Genomic DNA, 24,071 nt, shown 5'->3' with positions numbered 1-24,071 from the left:
CGGGTCGTCGTTGGTGGCAGCAGCAGCAGCAGCAGCGGCAGCAGCGGCCCCAGTGGCGGTGTGGGCCCCAAGTGTCCGTACGCAGACCGGCGTCGCGCAGTGCAGAACGGTGGCAGCAGGCCGGCCGCGCGCGTTCTAAGCTCGGCCCCGCGGCTCGGGGACCCCGACTCTCGGCCCAGCCAGCCAGTCCCCGGGCGCCGCCCGAGAGCCCAGGAGGCAGCGGCCGCAGACAGTCGAAGAGGGGGGCGGCCTTCGCCCGCGCCGAGCATCCTTCGGAGCGGCGGAGGGCCCTGCGCCACCGAGCCGCGCGCGCCTCCTAGCCCACCGCCTGGGCCCGGGGGACGCGCGCGCGTGGCCGGGCGGCCGGGCGACGGGTGGCTGGGAGCCGCCCCCGCCCGCGCCCCTCGGCCCTCGCCATCCCCTGTTCGCCCAACCGGACAGAGAGATCTGAAGCGGCGGCGATGGCTAGCGCGCCCCTACCTGGGCCCCCCGCGTCGGCGGGCGGGGACGGCCCGAACCTCAATAACAACAACAACAACAACAACCACAGCGTGCGCAAGTGCGGCTACCTGCGCAAGCAGAAGCACGGCCACAAGCGCTTTTTCGTGCTGCGCGGCCCCGGCACGGGCGGCGACGAGGCATCCGCGGCTGGGGGGTCGCCGCCGCAGCCTCCGCGGCTGGAGTACTACGAGAGCGAGAAGAAGTGGAAGAGCAAGGCGGGCGCGCCGAAGCGAGTGATCGCGCTCGACTGCTGTCTGAACATCAACAAGCGCGCGGACGCCAAGCACAAGTACCTGATCGCCCTCTATACCAAGGACGAGTACTTCGCCGTAGCGGCGGAGAACGAGCAGGAGCAGGAGGGCTGGTACCGCGCACTCACCGACCTGGTCAGCGAAGGCCGCTCTGGCGATGGGGGCTCCGGCACCACTGGCGGCTCTTGTAGCGCCTCTCTCCCGGGAGTCCTGGGCGGCTCGGCGGGCGCCGCTGGCTGCGATGACAACTACGGGCTCGTGACGCCCGCCACGGCAGTCTACCGCGAGGTGTGGCAGGTGAACCTGAAGCCTAAGGGACTGGGCCAGAGCAAGAACCTGACTGGTGTATACCGCCTATGCCTGTCTGCGCGCACCATCGGCTTCGTGAAGCTCAATTGCGAACAGCCGTCGGTGACGCTGCAGCTTATGAACATTCGCCGCTGCGGCCACTCGGACAGCTTCTTCTTCATCGAGGTGGGCCGTTCGGCCGTCACAGGTCCCGGCGAGCTGTGGATGCAAGCCGACGACTCGGTGGTGGCGCAGAACATCCATGAGACCATCCTGGAGGCCATGAAAGCACTCAAGGAGCTCTTCGAGTTCCGGCCTCGCAGCAAGAGTCAGTCGTCCGGGTCGTCAGCCACGCACCCCATCAGCGTGCCGGGCGCGCGCCGCCACCACCACCTAGTCAATCTACCCCCTAGCCAGACCGGCCTGGTGCGCCGCTCGCGCACTGACAGCCTGGCAGCCACCCCGCCAGCAGCCAAGTGCACTTCGTGCCGGGTTCGTACGGCCAGCGAGGGCGACGGCGGCGCGGCAGGCGGGGCCGGGACGGCAGGAGGCAGGCCGATGTCGGTGGCAGGGAGCCCCCTGAGTCCCGGGCCGGTGCGCGCGCCCCTTAGCCGCTCGCACACCCTGAGCGCCGGTTGCGGAGGCCGCCCGAGCAAAGTGACTCTGGCGCCGGCAGGGGGAGCCCTGCAACACAGCCGCTCCATGTCCATGCCCGTGGCGCACTCGCCGCCTGCAGCCACCAGCCCAGGCAGCCTGTCCTCCAGCAGTGGGCACGGCTCGGGCTCCTACCCGCTGCCTCCTGGCTCCCACCCGCACCTGCCTCATCCGCTGCACCACCCCCAAGGCCAGCGTCCGTCCAGCGGTAGTGCCTCCGCCTCGGGCTCCCCCAGCGACCCGGGTTTCATGTCCCTTGACGAGTATGGCTCCAGCCCTGGCGACCTGAGAGCCTTCAGTAGCCACAGGAGCAACACACCTGAGTCAATCGCAGAGACCCCGCCAGCCAGAGACGGCAGTGGGGGCGAACTCTATGGGTACATGAGCATGGATAGGCCCATGAGCCACTGTGGCCGCCCTTACCGTAGGGTCTCAGGGGATGGGGCCCAGGACCTGGATAGAGGACTGAGGAAGAGGACTTATTCCCTAACCACGCCTGCCCGGCAGCGGCAGGTACCCCAACCTTCCTCTGCCTCTCTAGATGAATATACTCTCATGAGGGCCACCTTCTCTGGCAGTTCAGGTCGCCTCTGCCCGTCCTTCCCTGCGTCCTCTCCCAAAGTGGCCTACAACCCTTACCCAGAGGACTATGGAGACATTGAGATTGGTTCTCACAAGAGTTCGAGCAGTAACCTGGGGGCAGATGATGGCTACATGCCCATGACCCCTGGGGCAGCCCTCAGGAGTGGTGGCCCCAATAATAAGAGTGACGACTACATGCCCATGAGCCCCACCAGCGTGTCTGCTCCCAAGCAGATCCTGCAGCCACGTTTGGCAGCAGCCTTGCCCCCCTCCGGAGCAGCCGTACCAGCACCCCCTTCAGGGGTGGGCAGGACCTTCCCAGTGAACGGAGGCGGCTACAAAGCCAGCTCCCCAGCGGAGAGCTCCCCAGAAGATAGCGGGTACATGCGAATGTGGTGTGGCGCCAAGCTGTCCATGGAGAACCCAGACCCTAAGCTGCTCCCCAATGGGGACTACCTCAACATGTCCCCCAGCGAGGCAGGCACCGCAGGGACCCCACCTGACTTTTCAGCAGCTTTGCGTGGAGGCGGTGAGAGCCTCAAAGGTGTCCCCGGCCACTGCTACAGCTCTTTGCCCCGCTCTTACAAGGCTCCCTGTTCATGCAGCGGAGACAATGACCAGTATGTGCTCATGAGCTCCCCTGTAGGCCGGATCTTGGAAGAGGAGAGACTGGAGCCCCAGACCGCCCCAGGGACTGGCACTTTTGGGGCAGCTGGTGGTAGTCATACCCAGCCTCATCACTCAGCAGTGCCTTCCTCCATGAGGCCAAGTGGCATCGGCGGCCGCCCTGAGGGCTTCCTGGGCCAGCGCTGTCGGGCAGTGCGACCCACACGTCTGTCGCTAGAGGGACTGCAGACCCTTCCCAGCATGCAAGAGTACCCCCTACCCACAGAGCCCAAGAGCCCAGGCGAGTACATCAACATTGACTTTGGTGAGGCAGGGACCCGACTGTCTCCGCCTGCCCCCCCACTGCTGGCATCTGCGGCCTCATCCTCTTCACTGCTCTCAGCCAGTAGTCCTGCTTCCTCCCTGGGTTCAGGTACCCCCGGTACCAGCAGCGACAGCCGGCAGCGCTCTCCGCTCTCTGACTATATGAACCTGGACTTCAGTTCTCCTAAGTCCCCTAAGCCTAGCACCCGCAGTGGGGACACAGTGGGCTCTATGGATGGCCTTCTCTCTCCAGAGGCCTCATCCCCATACCCACCACTGCCCCCACGTCCTTCTGCTTCCCCTTCCTCCTTACAGCAGCCTCTGCCACCTGCCCCAGGAGACTTATACCGCCTGCCTCCAGCATCAGCTGCCACGAACCAGGGTCCCACTGCTGGCTCCTCAATGTCCTCTGAGCCTGGGGATAATGGTGACTATACCGAGATGGCCTTTGGTGTGGCCGCCACCCCGCCACAACCTATCGCGGCACCCCCAAAGCCAGAAGGTGCCCGAGTGACCAGTCCCACATCGGGCTTGAAGCGGCTAAGTCTCATGGATCAGGTATCTGGGGTGGAGGCCTTTCTTCAAGTCAGCCAGCCCCCTGATCCCCACCGGGGTGCTAAGGTCATCCGTGCAGACCCACAGGGGGGACGTCGTCGCCACAGTTCAGAGACCTTCTCCTCTACCACCACCGTCACCCCAGTGTCCCCATCCTTTGCCCACAATTCCAAGCGCCACAATTCAGCCTCTGTGGAAAACGTCTCTCTCAGGAAAAGCAGTGAAGGCAGCAGCATCCTGGGAGGAAGTGATGAGCCACTCACATCCCCAGGACAGGCACAGCCCTCGGTGGCTGTGCCCCCAGTGCCACAGGCTAGGCCATGGAACCCCGGTCAGCCTGGAGCTTTGATTGGCTGTCCTGGAGGCAGCAGCGCTCCCATGCGCAGAGAGACCTCCGTGGGTTTCCAGAACGGCCTCAACTATATCGCCATCGATGTGATAGGCGAGCAGGGGTCTTTGGCGCAGTCTCAGCCACAGCATCCGCAACCAGGAGACAAGAACTCCTGGGGCCGGACCCGTAGCCTTGGGGGACTCCTCGGCGCCGTCGGAGGCTCTGGCACCAGCGGAGTGTGTGGCGGTCCGGGCACTGGAGCCTTGCCCTCTGCCAGCACCTATGCAAGCATCGACTTCCTGTCCCATCACTTGAAGGAAGCCACAGTCGTGAAAGGTGAGGCCCTTTGACCTTGAGGATGGGAGGAAGGGTGGGTGGAGGATCGATCGGGTGGCTTTGGATACCACTCTTACTAGCGCTCCCTTGGCTTAATTGCCAACATGCTGACTCTTTCTTGGCTACCATGTCGTTGTTGTCTTTCTCCAAAGAGCTTGACAGGAATGTCCAAAAAGCTTGGCTTTTGAGTAGGATTGATGTCTTCCCCCATGGTTGGGAGACTGACCTTGTTTTAGGTCCAGCCATGCCTTTCCTGTGTCCTTGTGGTCCTGCCCTAACCTGTCTCAGTGTAGGTTCTACAGAGCGGAAAGTTGTTTAGATCTTCACAGTTGAAGGTGCTCGAGGCACCAGCTACTGGTTCTGTGTGAGTGGCTGGGCCCCAGGTCGTTGCTGCTCAAATACAAGGCTTAGTACCCAAAAGCCCCTCAGCAGTGAGCATGAGTCTCCATGGCTGCTCACATGCAGACTGTGACAAGCCTGTCCAACAGAAGCACCGTGCGTAGCTCGCACAAGGAAGATGGTAGTAGTGTGGCTTGACTTACATACCCTGATGGCAACAGGTCTCACCTGTGCGTAACTGGGAGTTTCCTGGACGGTTTCCTGTCTGGATACTAACTAGGCAAGTAAACCTCCCAGGATTTCTGGTGCCGCAGGACCAGGACCTGGCAAAATGGCATTGTTAATAATTCCCCAGGTAATGCTGGAGCTGTTGATGTGGGTATGCCAGGTAGCAGATCCCTGGAGAGGTTTGAGAACTCCAGAGCCATTGGAAGGTCCTTGCAGGGTGGGTGGAGCAAAGGTTGGAGGTTGGCACACGGACAGGATGGGCTCCACTTCCCAGAGCACCCCAGACACTAACACTCAGCCGTGTTTCATGATCAGAGATTGAAAGGAGTCGAGAAAGATGAATGTATGGTCTTATTCAGGAATGGGGGGTCTGGAGGGTGCCCAGCATTGTTGACCCCGCCCACCCCACCCCCCAGCGCCCCTTATCAAATATCCATGAGCATAGAGATGGGACTGCTGTGCAGCTGGCAACGTTCTCTGTGTCTCAGAAATGGCTGGGGTGTGCAGAGGGCAAGGGAGCTGGAGCGCTCCGTTCTGTTCTTGTCTGTGGGGTTGCAAGCAGGACAGATTGTATGCCACTGTGGAGCCAGTGGTGTGGTCTACAAGCAAGGTAGTGGTCTGGGTCTCAAAGGGACCTGTATACTTGGTTCTTAAAGTAAGCAGGCCAGTTGAATGCTATCTGGGTTGAGACTGTGTGCTCTGGTGTATTTGGGGCCACTAACTCATTGGATCCAGGTTTACAGCTTGGGACAAATCCTAGCAAATTGTAGGGTAATAGATGAAAAGCTAATTCTTATTATTATAATTACAACTGGAGCAGAGGAAGAGGAGTATCTAGGAATTACCAGTAACACAGCACTTCAACGGCTAATTAAATCAACGGGAAGTTGGCAGAATGTGTCTGTTCTGTGGTGAATCTCTCAGCTGAAGGTCACTTTGTCAAGGTCTTATTAAACAGTACAAATTTCTAGTGCTAGGGAGTTGAGGATAGCTACACCGCAGGCCATATGAACACAGTTGTGTGTGAGTGAATGGGGGGAATTCTGTCTGTCCGCCTCATCCACACACTTACTTAGCAACTTCCATGTGTCTTGTAGAGGACCGGAGTAAACCTGTAGAGTAGAAGTGGGGTGTGGGGGTGGGGGTGTCTCCTACTTTGGGAACACAGTCTGAAGTCCACACTTCGAAGCTTGAGGCCTGTGTTATAGTCACTGCATTCAGAAAAGGGGTTCCCTGGCAGATCAGAAAGAATGCTGACCTGCAGGAGTGAGTTTGTTTAGACACTTGGCTATCTACTTCTGCTTAAGGTTTCCCACAAGGATAAAATTCCTACCTGTCTTCGGGATTCACACATGTAACACCTAAAATAAATGGCTTCCCATACGGGCAGACAAGGGCGCATCTTGGTTACTGTTCTTACTCTGAATTCTGTGGGTATTATGTCAAAAGCTCCTTCCTAAAAGGGGTTTATTCTAAAGGGAAAACAGATAACTAAAATTCATCTGCTGTGCCAAAGCCACATGTGCAAGGGGAGGCACACAAGCCAAATTAGATTTCTAGCAAATTGATTTGAGCAGAGAGCAGGCTGAGTTGGGAGAAGTGAGCATGCAGTGTCAGCCTGCTGAGCTGGGCCCTGGTCTGATGAGTCACAGGGACCGTTGGGAATCCCAGGACGGACATGTTTTTGTGTGTAGCTCACGTGCAGGTAGACATTGGCGATACGCACAGGTTAAAAGTTCTCTGCAGAGTGGTTGTGTTTTGAGAGCCAGATCTGTCGAAGCATGAGTTTGAAGCTGAAATGCAGAATGTCCTCTCTGCTTACTGGGCTCTCTCCCCCAGGCTTAGCAGTGCCCTGTGCTTCCCTCCCAAGCTGCTCACTCATGCTCCCTGGACAGACCTCTGCTTACACAGGCACAGAATAATTGAGCTCAATCTGGGTATTACGGAGTACATAAGTTACACGGGCACAAAGTCCTGGCCATGCCCCATAGTTGGCTGCAGTTGGAAATGGGGAGGTGGGTTTCTTAAACTCAGCTGAGGAAGAAACTAGTAAACACCAGGTATGCATGCGTGTGAAGAAAGTCTGATTAAACTGTTAGAACTGTCGTCTTCTTGGGAACTGAAAATTAATTGGGTTAGCTATTTTTTTAAAACTACTTCTGATAAGACTGTGCACATTATTCTCAGTAGGACTGGATTGGTATGGTCCCCTCGTGTGGTTCTTGTTCAGAGAGGGATTTTCATTCCATGGGTTTCTAAAGTGTAAGAAGCTGATTAGATAAGTACTGTGGAAAACACCTACATTTAATTAGGTTTGGTCAAAAGTCTATCCACACGTCCAGTTTCTACAAGACTGGCAAGTGAGTGAGGTGTTTGCAAAGGAGCTTTATTTAGTCTAGAAAGTTCTACCTTTGGAAGTGCTTCATCCCCAGGGCCAGTGCAGCAGCCTCTTACTTCCCAGTGAGTGCCACCTGGGCTGGGTGCTATGCTGGGTGGCTCCCACCTTCTAAGGAAGAAGCAGCTGAAGCGCTAAAGAAAGCTCTCAGGCTTTGGTGAATGAAAGTCACATGGCCAGCTCTGCTTCCTTTACTGAAAGAAAAGCCTTTACTGAAGTAGTTTGGAGAAGGAAGGAGGGTGGGGCCAGGAAGCCAGGGTTCTGGTTGCTAATCTTCTCCAGAGAGCCACATACCCACATAGATTCCTGTCCTTTCCCTGCTGGGTCACAGAGGAAAAGAAGGGTGTCCTACGCCCGCCCGCCCGTATAGGGGAAGTGCTAAGAAAACAGCCCCTCCATGCTATCAGGAATGTGGGCAGTGAGGGTACTTTTGAAAATAAGCACTCTATAAATTAAAAATTAGTAAATAAAAGCCTAACGAACGGGCAGTACGCAGAGACTGGAGATCATACCTTCTGAAGGCTTACCTCCCCTGCCCCATTGTTGGCTGGGTTCCTTTCTCTAAGAACCACACCTTCTTTCTTTTAAGAATTCAGCCAGGTGGGTATTTCAGCCTTAGAGTAATGAAAAGAGAGAAGCAAAATGGAACAAGAGAAGATTCATTCCAGAGAGAGAGAGAGAGAGAGAGAGAGAGAGAGAGAGAGAGAGAGAGAAAATAACAATGTAGAGATTCAAATTACATAGTAGCAGAACAATGAAAAACAGACTGCTGTCTTCTCTGGCTTCAAAGCAAACTTTATACTCCCCTCTGTGATGTCTTCAGGTATTAAGAGCTGTTGACAAGGTGAGGATGTATAATTAGAATATACATTTTAGAAATCTGACTCTCAATGTTGGAAGCTCTAATCTAACAGCCAAGCCCTTAAACTTCTGGCGTCTAATTAACCAGCATTCTGTTCACTGGGGTTTCTATTCTGTTTGTTGATTTTACTGGGGGGGGGGTCACTCCTGAAGTTTTGATCTCAGCACTGTGCTGTCTGTAGGGTAGGAAAATGCTTAATTCTTGCTCTTCACCTCCCCCTCCCCAGAGCAATTTTAACAGCAGCAGCTGGGCATAAAGGCTTTCTGTTAGAATCCTCCTAACCGCTTTTCTTTGGAAGCATATTCTAAGAGCTAGGTAACATTGCTATCAGATTTGGCAAGCAGGCCAGCTTTTTGTTTTGTTTTGGGAGGGGGCCTCGGGTAGTACGGAATTGAATGTTCTCAGTTCACATTGGAAACAAGGGAAAATGTAACTTTATTCTTGTGTCCACGTTGCCAAGTAGGGTGAGGGCCACTATGACTCAGAGGACAGAGGAGCCCCAGTTGTGGTGGGGTGACTCTCTGTGACCATCTCTAGACCAGCATGAATAAAATGTATGGTTTAATACAGGATGTGCCAAGCATTTTCATGTTGCCATTTTAGTACGCATTTTCTGCATCTCCACAGTGATGGCTACAAAGGTTATGTTCCTTATCTAGTTATGGCTTTTGTGGCAGCAATGCTTTGCAGCTCTAAACAGAGTACTCTGTATTTATTTCAGTGTTTTGAATGCACCAGTCAAGACTGCAGGGGGAAGGAGGTAGTAGAGGTGGATAGCAAAAGAGGAGGGGGAGGTGTTTCTGGAGGGAGATGCTGACTTCAGTGGTGGCCACTTCAGTGGTGGTCTCTGAGTGTCTTTTAGGGGAAGTTTCCTAGGCTCATACCGAGGATGCCCTGAAGTTGCACATGCAGAAGAAGGTTGGACTAGACAGGCAGGCAAGCTGCGCACAGGAGCTGCTTGTTAGGTGCAGAATGTGCCAGACACTTCTGAGCTTGGCAGTCTTACGTCTTAATTTAATTCATTGTGTTAAAACGCTGAAATAGAGTTGGTTTAAAATGTACAGGCAGTGTGTGGATGATAAAGCAGTTCATTTAATAATTGCAATTTCTTTCCCTGTTAAACTAGAAAAAATACTGTTTTACCCAGTTATAGTTATTTGTCTAAAAGACATGCTAAAAAGAGCAGGCATATGATTTAAGCCCTATTCCACTTTCTTGAGTGTGGCATTTATGCAATGATATTTGCAAAATATTTCATACTTCTAGTGCCTTTACTGAAATTGGGTCAAACATTTGGACCCATGATACATCTTACAGATAAACAGTTACATGAACTTGGCACCAAGCCTTTTAATATTTATTTTAAAAAGTATCAGGTTTTCCAGAAACACATGTTTACAACTGATATTTGTGTATATTTTCCCATACTGTTTTTTTCCAAAACTCATCTTTTTATTTCTTTCTAATTGAGACTAAATGCTAACGTATTTTCTGAGCACATTCAGTCTTTATACAGTCACTTCAAAAAATATTTGTCCTCTATTCTTTTATCTATAAAGAGTTAAATACAGGTTCTTAGTGATTTACCATGATATTTAAGTTTGGTTTTTTTTTTTTCCAACACATAAAGGTAAGCTCTATAGTTCATCCTAGGATATGGTTTTCATTAGCTCTTCAAGAGCCACATGTTGGCATTAGGGGTGACTTTGCTTTTTTGCGTGGTCATAATATTTAATATTTATGTTTAATATTTATTACTATAACATGCTTTCTCTACTCTACTTGGGCCATCTCCAGGGACCAAAGTATGTTATTAACAGTCCAGAAATGGGATGTGCAATGCCGAAAGAGTTCTACTTGTGGTGCATGATGAAAAATGAAACAGACATTCTAAGCAAAGCTGAAAGGAAATGTCCCAGGGCAGAAGTGGGTGGGATTCAAAGTCTTTTCTTTGAGGTGTTTTATTTCTCTAAGTGTAACGTCCTGTGTCCTTTATACATTTTGTGATGTCTGAAGAATCGGCCTTGATAGGTGTGAATGTTTTGCCTGTCTTTCTTATCAGTATACCACATTTGCACCTGTTGGCCACAGAGGCCAGAAGAAATCGTAAGAGGTCATGGAACTGGATTTCCAGATGGTTGTTAGCTGCTTTGAGGTTGCCGGCAACCTAACCCAGGTTCTCCCGTAGGAGCAGCAAGTGTTCTTCAGAGCTGAGCAGCCCTCACTCCAGCCCCAGACTTGGTTTTTGGTTAATAGCCTGTTGGTCAGAGGGGCCACGTGACCTATCCAAGGTGCTTAAGCAAACAGGAGAGGGTGGTCTTGACCTGTTAGGTCCTAATCCAGCCTCTTTCCATTGGATTGTCAGCCTGGACACAAACACTCACCCTTCAGCCTCTCCCACTGACCCTGCATTTCTTGTTTCACTCATGCAGCAACAAATTCCCACCTCATTTTCCTCCTTGCAATATTCAGAGTAAAATGGGAACAGTTAAGGAAGAAGAATGGAAGAAAGGACATTGTGGGCAGCCAGCCCCAGTTCTTTATTTTAGCCAGTTTCCGTCTGTCAATGTTAAGAATGTCATTGTGTTACTCTCTCCCCACCCCCTTTTTGTATGAGCCCCCTTTTGTCCATGGATTTTCAAACTTATCTTCTGGTGGTACCTTGTGGTCCTGCCTTGCCCTGGACCTCTTGAGGTCTCCGGAGTGAAACGTTTCTCTTCCTCTGGCAGCCTTTTAAGTTTTAGTAAAGAACACAGGTACTTGATACAGAATTTTGCGTCCACATACATTAAGCCCATTCAGCTCAGTGTGGGAGCAGTATCGGGTGCAGGGTAGGATCCGAAGTGCATTCGAGGACACAGAGCTGGGAACCGCTGCCTCAACAATGCTTGCAGGCTGGTCAGATTTAATTTGAGTAGAGTAGTTATTAAATACCGTCAGGAGGGCATTGGAGCCGGTGGTCCAGAGGTTGGCACACCCCGGGTGATCATCTGGGTGTTGTGCCTCTTTCCCGGGGTCAGCCCTCCACTGGAACAACATGTGCAGCAGGACCCACCAGCCCCCCATCCCCACCCCTGCTGTAACAAACTTGGGTGTAGACAAAGTGTGTGTTTGAGGTAGAAGAGCAAAGTGCCCATTGAGAACATCACTCACACAGAGGCAGAAGAGAGTGGGGCATGTTGTAAGGAAGACATTTCTTTTCTAGGCTAGTTTATCACGAGGTCTGAGGCCACCTGGCAGTGCTGGAGCCTGCGCTCTTCGAGAACATAGCCAGCCCTACCGACCTGTGATGCAGGCTGGGTTAAAAGTCTTACCTTTCGCTGGGCGGTGGTGGCGCACGCCTATAATCAATCCTAGCACTCTGGGAGGCAGAGGCAGGTGGATTTCTGAGTTCGAGGCCAGCCTGGTCTACAGAGTGAGTTCCAGGACAGCCAGGGCTACACAGAGAAACCCTGTCTCAAAAAAACAAATCCAAAACAAAAACAAAACAAAACAAAACAAACAAAAAAAGTCTTACCTTTCTGTGTCTTTGCCCTACGTGTGGAATATCATACGCCCCTCACAACTCGTTAGCAGCTTCAGTTATTAACTCAGTTAATGATGAATAGATTTGGAAACTCACCAATTCAGAATTAGCCTCAGGACCGGTTGGTAAATAGTCAGCTGTTCCAGGGTGGTTATCTTCCCAAGACCAAGTATCCCACAGGGTCTTATTGTTGCTAAGGTCCTTAAAAAAAGTTGTGGGGAAGATGTTTTAGCTGGATTTTTGCATGATGACAAATGGGTTTCATTCAAATTGAACTGGACACAAGCTGACCCTTTTGGAGGTGGTGTGATTATAAAAGAATACTTAGGCAGACACACCAAGAGTTCATTAGATGCTCACAGTTAAAACAGCATGTGCTCAGAACAGGCTGATAGAGAGAGACTTCCGATCACACTAGAACCAAGGCAACAGGTTCTAGGAGAAAGTTGGGGTCAAAGTTCACCATCTTGCCATCATGGATCTGTTCTAGAAACAGAATATTCTGGAATGGAACAGCGAACTCTTAGTGCTCTAACAGACCAGTCTTGGCCACTGTGTCTATTATCAAAGAAGCAAAAGAGGCAACATCCCCAAAGCACTGAGAGGGAGAATGGGGTGCACCTTGGGACCACAGGTCCACCTTGGAGCCCTAACTTGTGTGTTGGGTGTCAAGAGAGGAGGAATTTGGGTAGATAGGGGTGCTGTGTATGTAATTGAGCAGTCCCTGGTGAGGTGTGGTTCTCTTCATCCTCCTCTCTGTTCTGGGTCTTCAGGGTGGTCCACAATGCTTCTTGCTTGAAGGGACAGCTGGCCCCTGCAGGATGGACTGCCCTAGTGTTCAGGGATGATTGTCTTCATTGGGGTGGGGGAGGCTCTGCTGTTCCTGGAATCAGAAGGGACGGTAAGTCAAGAACTGCAACTTATCTCTGTGCCTTCAGCTTTGGAGGGGGATGAGATAGATTAGGTGGAATGAAGCCGGCCTCTGAGCCAACAGCTCTCTCTCTCTCTCTCTCTCTCTCTCTCTCTCTCTCTCTCTCTCTCTCACACACACACACACACACACACAGGGGTGGGGGTGGGGGATGGCTAGAACATCAGACTTTTGTCCTCCTTTTAGTTACTTTGTGGGCTTCTCCAAGAAGATGGTGTTTTTTACCAAATTAGCTTCTGGGTGTATTTAATTAAGAAGTTAGTGTAAAACCTAGGAACCACACTTTCTGGTGTGCTGGGAAGGCCTTCTTGCTATCACATAGAAGTCTTTTCCAAGTATGGTGTGTGTGGATTCCATGAGCCAGGGGTGTGCCTCCCTGCAATTGAGTGCATTCCAGGAAGCTGCTGGTCACTGCTGTGAGCCCACTGTCCTACACTTCCTAGATGTGAGAGAGGCAGAGGGAAGCTCTTTTCTCCTTACCCACCCTGGGCCACTGCCCTACTTTCTGCCATGTTCAGGATCTCATCCACCCCTGGCAGATGGGTTTGGTACAGTGGGTGAGAGGCCTTAGAACTAGGCTCAGATGACTCCACTAAAATGTAAAAGTTTGCAAATAATGATTTGAAGACTGGGAGCATTAAGCAGGACTTGCCACGGTGTGGATTGAAGATCTTGACTGAGGCGCTGGTTTTTGTGTGACGAGGACAGAAGTGTTCTAGGTAGGACTGTGTGGTACTGAGCAGGGATGGCAGACTCCTTAGAAACACCTGGAAAGGTCACTCTGGATGCTGTTCCAAGTGTGGAAATCTGGCTTGCTTGGGGGGGGGGGGGGAGTACCTTCCCATGAGCACAGGGCTGAGGCTGAGGTTGGCCCAGCGTGAGTGCACAGGAGCTTGGAAATCTCCCGGGTCCGTCCGTGTGCAGAACACACGGGACAGATGTCTCCAGCCAGCAGCATGCATGGTGTCTGGAGCAAGTTCAACCTCGCTCTGCTAAATGACATTGTAACAAGTTACTATAGAGGCAATGCATTAGAGAACTGTCTGTCCTGACACGCGTGGGGTGAGTCATCCTTCATGTCTCACCTCCATGGCTTCTTACTCCTTCTGGAAGTCACAGCGTGACTTGATGACTTTCTGAGGGAAATCGAGGAAAAGCTATTTTCCACGATTTCCCATATGTACACATGGAAAATTCATCATAGCTAGATAGCCTTCTAAGATGGTGTTCTGTGGGCACTCTCTCGGAAGAGGCACTCTTGCCTTGCCTCGGCCTCAGCCTCCATGCCTCCCTTCATAGTTTATTGTCCTCTGACCATCCCTTTCTCTGCAGACCCTCCTTCTGAGTGGTCATGTCCAGTTGCTGCTGGGTTTCCTCCCTTGCCCCTCCCAGCTGCTGCAGAGGGCTTGGGAAAAGACAGAAGTTTACAGGATGTCTGCTGGCAGGTCTCTGGCTTCTGCTCCTGGGCCTGAATGACAAGAGCAGGTGACATGCATGTCCTTGCTTTGGGTCTAGCTATGCATCGGGGTTGGGAGGGCTGGAGAGAGTAGCTTTGTCTACTGTCCCCAGCCCAGCTTTTCATCCTCTGTCACAGGAGCCTTGACTCTGGCTCTGACCCAGGCATCCTGGGCCTGAGTACTCAGTGTGGGTGGCTGGTGGAGCAGGGTGGGTGGCTGGTAGAGGCCCTGCTCGAGCTGAAGTAGTCTTTCTGGATGTGTGGCACATATGGACTTGAGTGCTTTGATCACCTATAAGATGTGCCTGCACTGCTCAAGTCTGTGTGGATCGTGTGGCTGAACTGTGCCTGCAGGGGCTGGAGCAGGTCTGGCAGCCCCTGTTGTGGCTGAATGCTGTGCCACATTGTGGGATACAGTAGGCTTGGGCTTGCTTCTGTCCAGCCCTGGTTTGAGTGGAGCAGAGCCTTCTGAGACTTCAGCTGAGTGGGTTCTCTTTTTGCTAGGACCTGTTTCCCTGCAGCTTCGCGTGCCTCTCGGTGGTCCTTCTGCTGCTAGAAATCGCAATTGTTAGCATTGTTGTTCTCGATGCGCTAGGAGGGGGAGGGGCTGTGACAGCAAGTACCCTATGCCCTACTGCTGTGACTCCCCAGACAGCCTGAGGAGCCAGCAGCCTTCCTCAGCAGCTCAGGTGCGCAGGTCTGGAGAAGTCTTTGTAGTTCAAAACATGGCCTGTGTCTGCCTGCCTGCATGACTGAATACACTCAGAGAAGTAAAGGAGTCTGACCGCAGAGTGTGAGTCATGCCACAGGCATGTGCTTCTGATGTAAAAAATCAATATTCATGTATGTTTTGTTTATAGACATTATGGTTTCTATATAGAACCTCCTTTGATGGTTTCACTGTGATGCTTCTGGGGGTGGGGATGAGGTGGGGTGAGATTATCCCTTTCTTCAGGAGTGGGTGTGATTGACTTAGCTGAGAAATCACCTAGTTGATGGTGGCCATGTCAATCCTGGGTCTGACTGACAGAGGAGTCATCATGCCTTCCACACATGCATCTCATTGAAGCATGGAAAGCCATGTGGGCTTCAGGGTGCAGGGATGGCTGCAGAGAATGATTCTGTGCCCCTCCCCCCATGGGGGGGGTGACAGTGTGTGAGCAGTGGCTCATGGAGGGGGTGCAAGCTGGGGCAGAAGCCCCGCTAAGCTCTCCCTTTTAGTTTCTTGTAGCTATGACAAAACATCTGATAAAAGCAGCTCAGTAGGGTTTATTTTGACCAAGTTTGAGAGTACAGGTCATCGTGGTGGGGGAAGGTGTGGCGGCAGCAGTGTGAGACAGAAAGTCACATTGTGTCCTCGATGAGGAAACAGAGGTGAACAGCTTTGCTCAGCTTGATTTCTCCTGTTTCACTCAGTCTAAGATTCTAGCCTACAGGATGGCGTCGCCCACAGTAGGCAGGTAGGTCTTCCCAGCTCTGTTAACTAGAGGTTTGTTCCCTGGGTGATTGGTATCCTATCAAGCTGACAATCAGTATTAGCCATAGCTCCCAAGCAGATTAGTTTATTAGCTGAAGGGAAAGCACGTTAATCTCCTCTGAATATTTATTCTACTTTTCCATAATTTGACAAGAAAAAAAAATTAGGTTTTATAACTCCAGTTGTAAGCATTTTTATAGCGTACATAAAACAGTTTTTTATATCAGTGTAAGTCATCATACAAAAAAAAAAAGCGCTAGAGCTGAGAAAAAGAATGAGGCTTCTTAGAGGATACTTGTAATTTTAATGGTGGTTCTCGTACCAACTATTCCCATCAGGGTAGAAGAGAAGCCCTTGAAGTCACATTTCCAAATGACACAAGAAAGATTTGGACTGATTTTGAATTGCAGGTGTGGAACATATCAGTTTCTCATTGTGAAACCGAGTATCAGCAAAGCTTGCATTTCGTAGTGATCAGATGGATTCTGAGCTGTGCTGTGCATTAAGAAGCCAGAGCATCATTCTAAAGAGTGCTGGCTTCACAGTCGGTCTTATGACTCGCGGGGTCTGTAAGAGGATAGTGTGGCCTTTAGCAGACAGTATTGCATTTCTGAAGTGCGTAAGCTTGCAGATAATTTCCAGGGGTATCAGTTAGTCTCAGGTGTAGCACGCAGGTGGAAAACGTGTGGTGCTATTTTGATGAACCTGCTTGTGTCTGCTTGTGTCTTCTCTTCGGCTCCTTGTTAAATGCCAGGGGGCTCATCTGTCTTGGCTTGGCAGACTGGTTCTGTGAAGGATTGGACAGTGAAGGTCCATGCTTGGTTACCATAGCTACCCAACTGTGCTTGAGGTGGAAACAGCTGCGTTATGAGAATGACAGTGGCTGTGACCCAATAAAACTTTACTCTCACATAGTGTACACAGAGACGGCTGGCCTCTGCTGTGCACCTCCATCATCTGTGAGATGGAAGTATTCTCCTTCCTGAGGATCAGACCACCTTCAGGATTTTGGTTCCTTCTAGAGGCTGTCTTTCTCTTTTCTGCTCCAAGAAATGGCATAACCTGTAAGGTTCTTTTGTTTTGTTATAGTTCATTGATGTTGACTAAGGATCATTGTCCTGCATGCAGAGGAAATAAAGGACATGGTCTCATGCAGTCTAGCAGGCAAGCTAGTTTCCCAAGGCATTGTGAACATTACCTAGTCTCCCTCATTAAAAGGGATCAGATACTAGCATGGTATTTAATGTTCTTTGAAGGGAGTTCTCTAAAAAGCCAGTGAAAAAGTTTGCATGATCTCATACATAGAATATTAAAAAAAAAAAAAAAAACCCTCAGGTTAAATGTATAGAGAGCTCAGTAAAGCTGGTTGTCAGGTGACTGGGTAAGGTGTGGGGAGGGAGGAAAGAGAGGGGACAGACACAAAGAAACTATCACATAGATGGCTCTGTGGAAGTCTACAAGGTGTGACAATTAGGGATATTTTGTTGTCTCTTTAAAAATGAGTAACCTTTATCAGCTCTTGTTACCAAAATGCAAGTAGAGAAGGGAACTGGTTAATCCACTCCTGGTAACCTTTCTACCTCATAAATGTGCCCCCACAGCATCCTGCTGTAACCCTCAAATATGCACAGAACAAAAACAACAACATAGAACAAATGGTGGGAACCAGAGAGGAGACTGGGCTGAAGTGGACTGATCTGACTCCCTCACTCCACTGGGTCCCTAACCGTCTCTGCTGGAAGCCAAAGGGAGCCTCCCATCCGACCACACAGGAAGGCGCTATCCCACCCCTGCACAGCCCCACTGGGGAGGCCCTCCTCCTTCTGGCTTTTTCCTCTGGTTTTAACCTGGGATTAGAATATCCTGGTTTGAGAGAAAGAGTCCCCTAGGATACTGAAGACTCTGGAGGATGGGGGTTGGGCACGGTGTTAGATCTGCACCTGCAGGCACCTAGGGGTTCCCAGGAAGGGAGAAGTTAGTTCGATGCTCAGGGAAGCAGCCATTGAAACATTGACTTCTGAAAGCCCAGAGGCCGAGCTGGCAAGTTCCATGGGCAAAGCCTTGGGTGTGTAGAGGAAGTTTGAAGTGAGGTGCTTGCCTCACAGGCTGGGAGGCCTCTGAGTGCACCGTGGCTGGGCCCTGAGGAGGCTGCCTTCCTTGAAGGCTTGATCAGGGGTGAAGGGCAGCCTCCTATTACTTGCTTCAACCCTGAGCAAGCTACGTGGTTTCTTCTGGGATTGATTGTGTCATTAGCAAGTTACAACTTGAAGGTAGGGAGTTTGTTTAATAACAAGCATTCAGAAGGAAAGGATTTTAATTGTCAGTAGAAGTGTGAGCTCCCGTAAAAGGAAGTCAGACTCTCAAGCAGGCTGCCACAGGGAGCTTAATCATCTGGTTTCCTTTTGAATTATGTTTCCCCCCTAATTTAGATGAAAAGTTAAGTAACCGTTTTTCTTAGAATCTCTGGGTTTGTTATCACACTCAACCTTACTTTTTTTTAAATGCTTTTAGCAAAGTAAGAAGATACTAAATTATCAGGCATATTTTTCTAGGAATTTCTCTTCCAACTGTTTTCCTAACTAGTTCTGTGGTTTTTTTTGTTTTTGTTTTTGTTTTTGTGTTTTAAGCCTAAACTGGGCATTGAGGTACTCTTGAAGGATGTGGGGACTCACCAAAGGGTTCATTTTTCCTTAATTTGATTTGCTACTAGAGATACTAAATATGTGGCGTCTGGTTTTCTTTGTCATACAAATCAATATTAATAATCTAAATTGCACTAGTAACTCAGATCCCTGAATATGTTAGGGAGTCCACACCTGCTCTCCTCTACAGTTCACAGAGCCTTGGGGACTCCGAATGAGGGGGTCTATGTTGGGCTCTTTGTGGGAGAGAAGCCTTGAGGAAATCTAGTTAGAACTTGGGCTTCCCAGGCTGGAGCTGCCATGACCCGAGTGCATGCCTTACCACGCGCAAACCTAGACAGAGTCTCATGAGACATCCCAGCAGGAGAGGCCCCCGTCGGCCTTGCTGAGACACCCCGGGTGCCTGTCTGATTTGTTGCTAACAGGCTCTGGGTTTGCTGCTCAACCTTTGGTGCAGTGGGACTTTGCTGTCCTGCTGCTGGCCCCATATACCGTGAAGATCTTCCTTCTGCCTTGCAGGGGTGTCCTCTGTCCTCTCTCCTTCCGCTGTTCCCTCACTTCTTTCCCTGGGCTCCAAGCAGAACTTTTGGAGATGGAAACCCAGTCTCATTTGGATTCTTCTGCTCTTTAAGTGTAAGGAAAAAGGTGATCCTCAAAGACTTAGGAGTCCTGGCCTGAGACTGGACCCCGCTTGGGATGCACCGATGACATGTGTCCTCATGGCTGCTGAGCAAGGGTGGAGCTGGGCTCTGCAGAAGGGCACAGGGGTGGAAGGAGTTCTCAAGCTTGCTTAGTTGCTTTCAAGGCTCTGGGCACTTGCTGTTCTGAAGGGTCACCTCTGCTCTTATGGAACTGGGTGTAGAATTGCAAGGAAATTTCAAATCCTATGACATGGGTCTCAACATGAGTTACCACCAGATGCAGGACAGGCGTCGGTGGGTCTGTCCTGTGTGCAGGGCAGGATCCTTCCTGGGTTCTTCTACCACTGCAACTGGACAGACCGCTTGGAATTTTTCTTAAGGCACATGCAGAGCAGAGTGGCCATGAATTAATCATCCCCGTGTTGCTTCTAGTGGATTTGACATAGGTAATGAATAAATAAATGTGTACTGGCATCTCATCCTTAGGAACTATAAATATTTAAGGTTGAGCATGTCGGATTAGTTGTATTAGAAAATATTTTCCTTCCTCGTATTCAACATGAACCAGCTCAATGACAGCCTTAAAAGTAAACAGAAAGACGTAGGACATGCTCATCCTAGTTCACAGACATAGGGCATGGGCATCCTAGATCACAGACATAGGACATGGGCATCCTAGTTCACAGACATAGGGCATGGGCATCCTAGGTCACAGACATAGGGCATGTGTAACCTAGGTCACAGACATAGGCCATAGGCATCCTAGTTCACATACATAAGGGCATGTGCATCCTAGTTCAGAAACATAGAGCATGCACATCCTAGTTTGCATCCAGGTCAGTTCTCAGCCCTGTCTCCTCTCTTACTGGACAGAGAAGGGCAGGGGCTCTGATGAGAGCAAAAACAGAATCTTTGGTGTTTACCCCCACCCCTACCCTATCTCCAGACCCAGGACAGCCAGCCTTCTGAAATGTGGCCCTCAGGCAAACATTCTGGCTGTGGTAGATCAGGGCTCTGGCCAATGTGCTCCACATGACTTTGCCACCTGTTCACATTGGAGAAAGGTGTTTTGTTCATTGGTATAAAGATAGCCAGTTTCTGGTGGGCCAACCAGCTCAGATACCTCTCAGGCCCAGATCCAGGGTTTTAACTGCTGGCCCACCCCAACGTCTGCCCATCATTGAATTGCTGGAGCACGTAAAGGAGCCTAAGGATCCAAAACTACGGGATCTTAAGGACATAGGACAACATCAGGTTATCCCAGAGGAGCCCCAGTGAATTCCAGTGTCGATAGAGTATCCAGTCTCATACCAGACCAATGAATTGAATCACTGCTGTGAACCTTTGCAGGCAAAGTGTGGACAAAAGGGTGTACTAGTGGGACACACCATGACACACTACAGTTTCCACAATGGGACTTTGTTTTTCTTCTGTTGCGGAGCGGGTACAAGGGGAGAGGGAGATGAGTGGGATTGGGGTTCATTGGTGTGAAATCCACAAAGAGCCAATAAAAAGTTAAAAAAGAAAAAGGCTGCTTCAGCCGCGGGTCTTCCTTTCAATGTAGAAGAAAGCAGAAGTTCCTGCAGCAGCCTTTCCCTAGCCTACACTGCTGAGAACCACTCTCCAGTTCTGAGTCTCCAGGGAGCTGGGCCCTTCTGTGGTGGGCCCAGGGAGGCTCCCAGATTCCTTGAGTCTGTCTCTGCAGCCCTCCCTCCCCAGGATCACTTTCTGTGTATGTTTTTAGAGGTTCCCTCCCCCTTTCCTTTTCCCTCTCCCTCCCTCTCTCACACACTAAGTAGAGATTGAGGTTCAAGAGTCAAAGGTCAGAATTCCATTGGATGTTAGAGGTGTGTCTAGCCTCATGATGATACTAGATTTAAGAGGTTTGACCAGTTTAAGGCTCAGTGTGGCCTGTGGCAGTCATCCTAGGGAGTGACTTGTAAGTTAAAAAGGAGGGGTCATCATGATGTGGCATTATGTCTGTGTGGCGCGCACGCGGGTGTGTGCGTGTAGATTTTTCTCAACTGTGTGTGTGTACCCTGCCGCCCCAATTCCAGGACAGCCACCTTGAGTTTGCATCTCCTAGGGCCTCATTCAGAGGAAAGCTCCAAACCCTGACCGCAGGCAGGTCCATGAGTTAGGGGAGCTCCACATGGTTCCTGGAGCATGGCTCACCAGTTTTCTGCTCTCCTTTTCAGAGTGAAACACTCCCAGCTCCATCGCCGCCGCCGCCGCCGCCGCTGCCGCTGCCGCCCGCCGCCGCCGCATTGAGAACTCTGAATCCATTCGAAGGAGATGCTTAGCATGTTTCCAACCAACGCTGCTCACTTTCCTTTCATCGGGAGCAATTCTACATTCTGAGACTTCTGTGAATTAGATAAGGAACCAAGAGGCAGCTCCGCCTCTCAGCCATCCCCACACACCTGCCCTCCCTCACCCTCGCACGGTTTGCGTTGCATTTCATTTCCTTTGTAAACTACCGGGCTGATGGAGTACACTCCGGGAGATTGGATGTTTCCCCTGTCGCCGGCTTCCATAAGCCCTGACCATTGCTGTCATGTCTCTTGTTACTTTAATTTTGGCAGAGCGAATTAATCCCTCAGCATGCACGAAGATGCTATAATACACATGGAAGTGGTCAAATCTGGTATTTACTGGCTTACAGTCAAAACTACCACAGTCCTACCTCAGTTCAGGGTGAAGCTGGATTGTTTGGCAGGGTACAGGGCGGCTCTGCCCCAGGATCACATGCTGACCCCCCCGTCTCTCTGTTAAGTAGATGTGGACTCCAGTCCAGGTACCTACTCACAGAGCCCAGTGTGGGACTGACAATTCTCCGTGGGATTGGACTTGAAGATGGATTAATCCTAATAATTCCTAAATGTGACTGGAGCAGCCTTCTTTTGGAGATCATCAGCCGTATTTGGGGGTGGGGTGGGGAAGGGTGGATCTTTGTATCTCTAACAGGCTTGTTGACTCTCTCTCTGTAGATGTTCATGTAAGTACTTCAGATTGCAAAAGCCTTTTCTCCCCTCCACAAGCCTCCTGTCTCTGAATCTTAGCTCGCATTCCTCAAACCAAAAACTCAACATAGGCATGCTCGCAGCGCAAGGCTGGTTTGGGTTTTGTTTTTTAAATATATTATCTCTGACATAATGTTACTTTCATTGGCCAACAAGGTTGCCCTGAACAGGAGGGGAGGCATTCCAGCCGCTGTACTTGTAATGGCTAAAGAAGACAACCATCTCCCTCCCTACACTTGCCTGTCAACGGTTCTTGACAGAGACTACCCTGGTTCTGTTGTCAGTGTTCTGGAAATGTCAGTGTTGTGGAATTGTTTCACATGTCACCTAGAAGGGCTGAGCTTGCCGGCGGAATCGCCGTCACCTCGCTGCTCCGTCACAGGGCTGGAGGCCCTGCCTCCCTGACCCCCACTTCCCAGTGCCTGTCTCCATAGTCCTGTAGAGGCTACACTAACTCTTGGAAATGTGAGTTGCTGGTTTATTTTTTATCGTTGTTTTGTTTTTGTTTGGGAGAATTATATATATATATAAATATATAGATATATATCACTATAGAATAATGCATTGGTAAGGTAAGAAGGGGCTTTTAGAGGACGACCAAAAAAAAATTCCATGTCTTAAAAAATATATTTAATGGCAATGCAGCTGTCTTCCTGCTTCCATTGCTGAGCTTGTAGAAGAAGGCTGTATTGCAAGACAAAGTTGAATGTAAATTGACCCCCACCCTTAGAGAATTCCCCAGGTTCACCTTCCCTTAGTACCCTCCAGGTACACGCCTTAGCAGTACACAGGCCACACACTAGGCTGGAAGTCCCTTCTGGTGTGTGCTGTACCTTACTGAGATGCTAAAGGGTCTCCTGAAATCTTGCCTAGTGTTGATGAGGAGCCTGCACTGCGTTTGCTGTGTAACTGGATCCCCCAGGGATGACAGTAGGGCTGATCTGCCCACTGCAGTACACTGAGGCAGATGGGACACACCCTCCATGCTGGGAGCGGTCACCACAGGACACAGATGGCACATGTCCCTGACGCAGCTGACACGAGCGAAAAAGAGAAATCGAGAATACACTAACCACCCCCTCCTGTACATTTCAAGAAGAGCAGGCGTATGCAATATTTACATCTTTAATTTAGTTTACAGAATGGAACCAAAATGTGTAAGTGTTACGTTTGCCACACTTCATGCTGTATATTGGGTCTTTGTACATTTTGCTTGACTTAATCTTAAATTTAAACTATTTTTTGCTATATAAATTTTAACAGTTATTAAACAGTGTTTTCTTTGGGTACATGTTTCCTGGATACCAAGATGTTAAATATATTTCTCGCTATTGTGTTTCAAAAAGAGACTCGCCCTCCCTGTTGTCTTCCGCTGTACATGCTGTATATAGGGGTCACATGATGCCGCTGAAGACAAGAATAAACTGGAGTAGTTTAGTATGCTGTATTTAGTCTGTATTGACCATGGATGCCCTCCTTAATAGCCATATGCAATAAAATAAAATACATTATTTATGAGATGGATACAGATTGAAGGACATTTTTTCTGCACAGATAACCTGTCTAACTTAAAACAAGTCTCATCCTGGATGTCTAGCCTTAACAAGTACTGTGGATTTTTTGTTTGGTTGGTTGGTTTTGTAGACCAGGCTGCCCTGAGACTCATAGAGATCCACTTGCCTTTGCCTCTCAAGTGCTGGGAGTGAAGAGATAGACCACCACCCCGGGCCCACTTGGACGCCTTTCGATTTTGATTTTATTCTAAACTGAAAATGCCTCTCCATCATAAAACTCAGTTTCTGATGAAAGCAACTTAAGGGAGAAAGTGTTTATTTTGTCTCACATGTTTAGGATTGGGTTTGCTGTGGCAGAAAGGATTATGTGCTTGAAGCAATAGGTCCCAGCACACCTGATGCTCACACACACACACACACACACACACTCTCCGACTCTCATTTCATTTTTTTGTTTTTTGTTATTTTTAATTGTGTGTGTGTGTGTGTCTGTGTACACGCACACATTCCCCCATATGCTGTAGACCACTTCTGGGAGTCAAGTTTTCTCCTTCCACTGTGTACGTCCCAGAAATAGAACTCAGTGTACCAGACTTGCTAGCAGGTGCC

The 24,071-nt window shown here is 50.3% G+C and overlaps 1 protein-coding gene across 1 annotated transcript; it reads left to right on the top strand.

Moving 5' to 3' along the window:
* The first annotated feature begins 454 nt into the window (after positions 1-454).
* Irs2 (insulin receptor substrate 2) lies at positions 455-23,472 on the top strand. The gene is made up of 2 exons (XM_052162023.1): positions 455-4,428; positions 21,124-23,472. Exons 1-2 carry the CDS (start codon positions 462-464, stop codon positions 21,126-21,128), a joined length of 3,972 nt encoding a protein of 1,323 aa, XP_052017983.1. The 5' UTR covers positions 455-461; the 3' UTR covers positions 21,129-23,472.
* Positions 23,473-24,071: the final 599 nt, after the last annotated feature.

Source organism: Apodemus sylvaticus, chromosome 18, assembly GCF_947179515.1.
Source record: "Apodemus sylvaticus chromosome 18, mApoSyl1.1, whole genome shotgun sequence".
NCBI lineage: Eukaryota > Metazoa > Chordata > Mammalia > Rodentia > Muridae > Apodemus > Apodemus sylvaticus.
This window is presented reverse-complemented; position numbering and strand designations above follow the sequence as displayed.

Coding starts and splice junctions, on each gene's coding strand:
- Irs2 (XM_052162023.1), top strand. CDS start 462: ATGGCTAGCGCGCCCCTACCTGGGCCCCCCGCGTCGGCGGGCGGGGAC.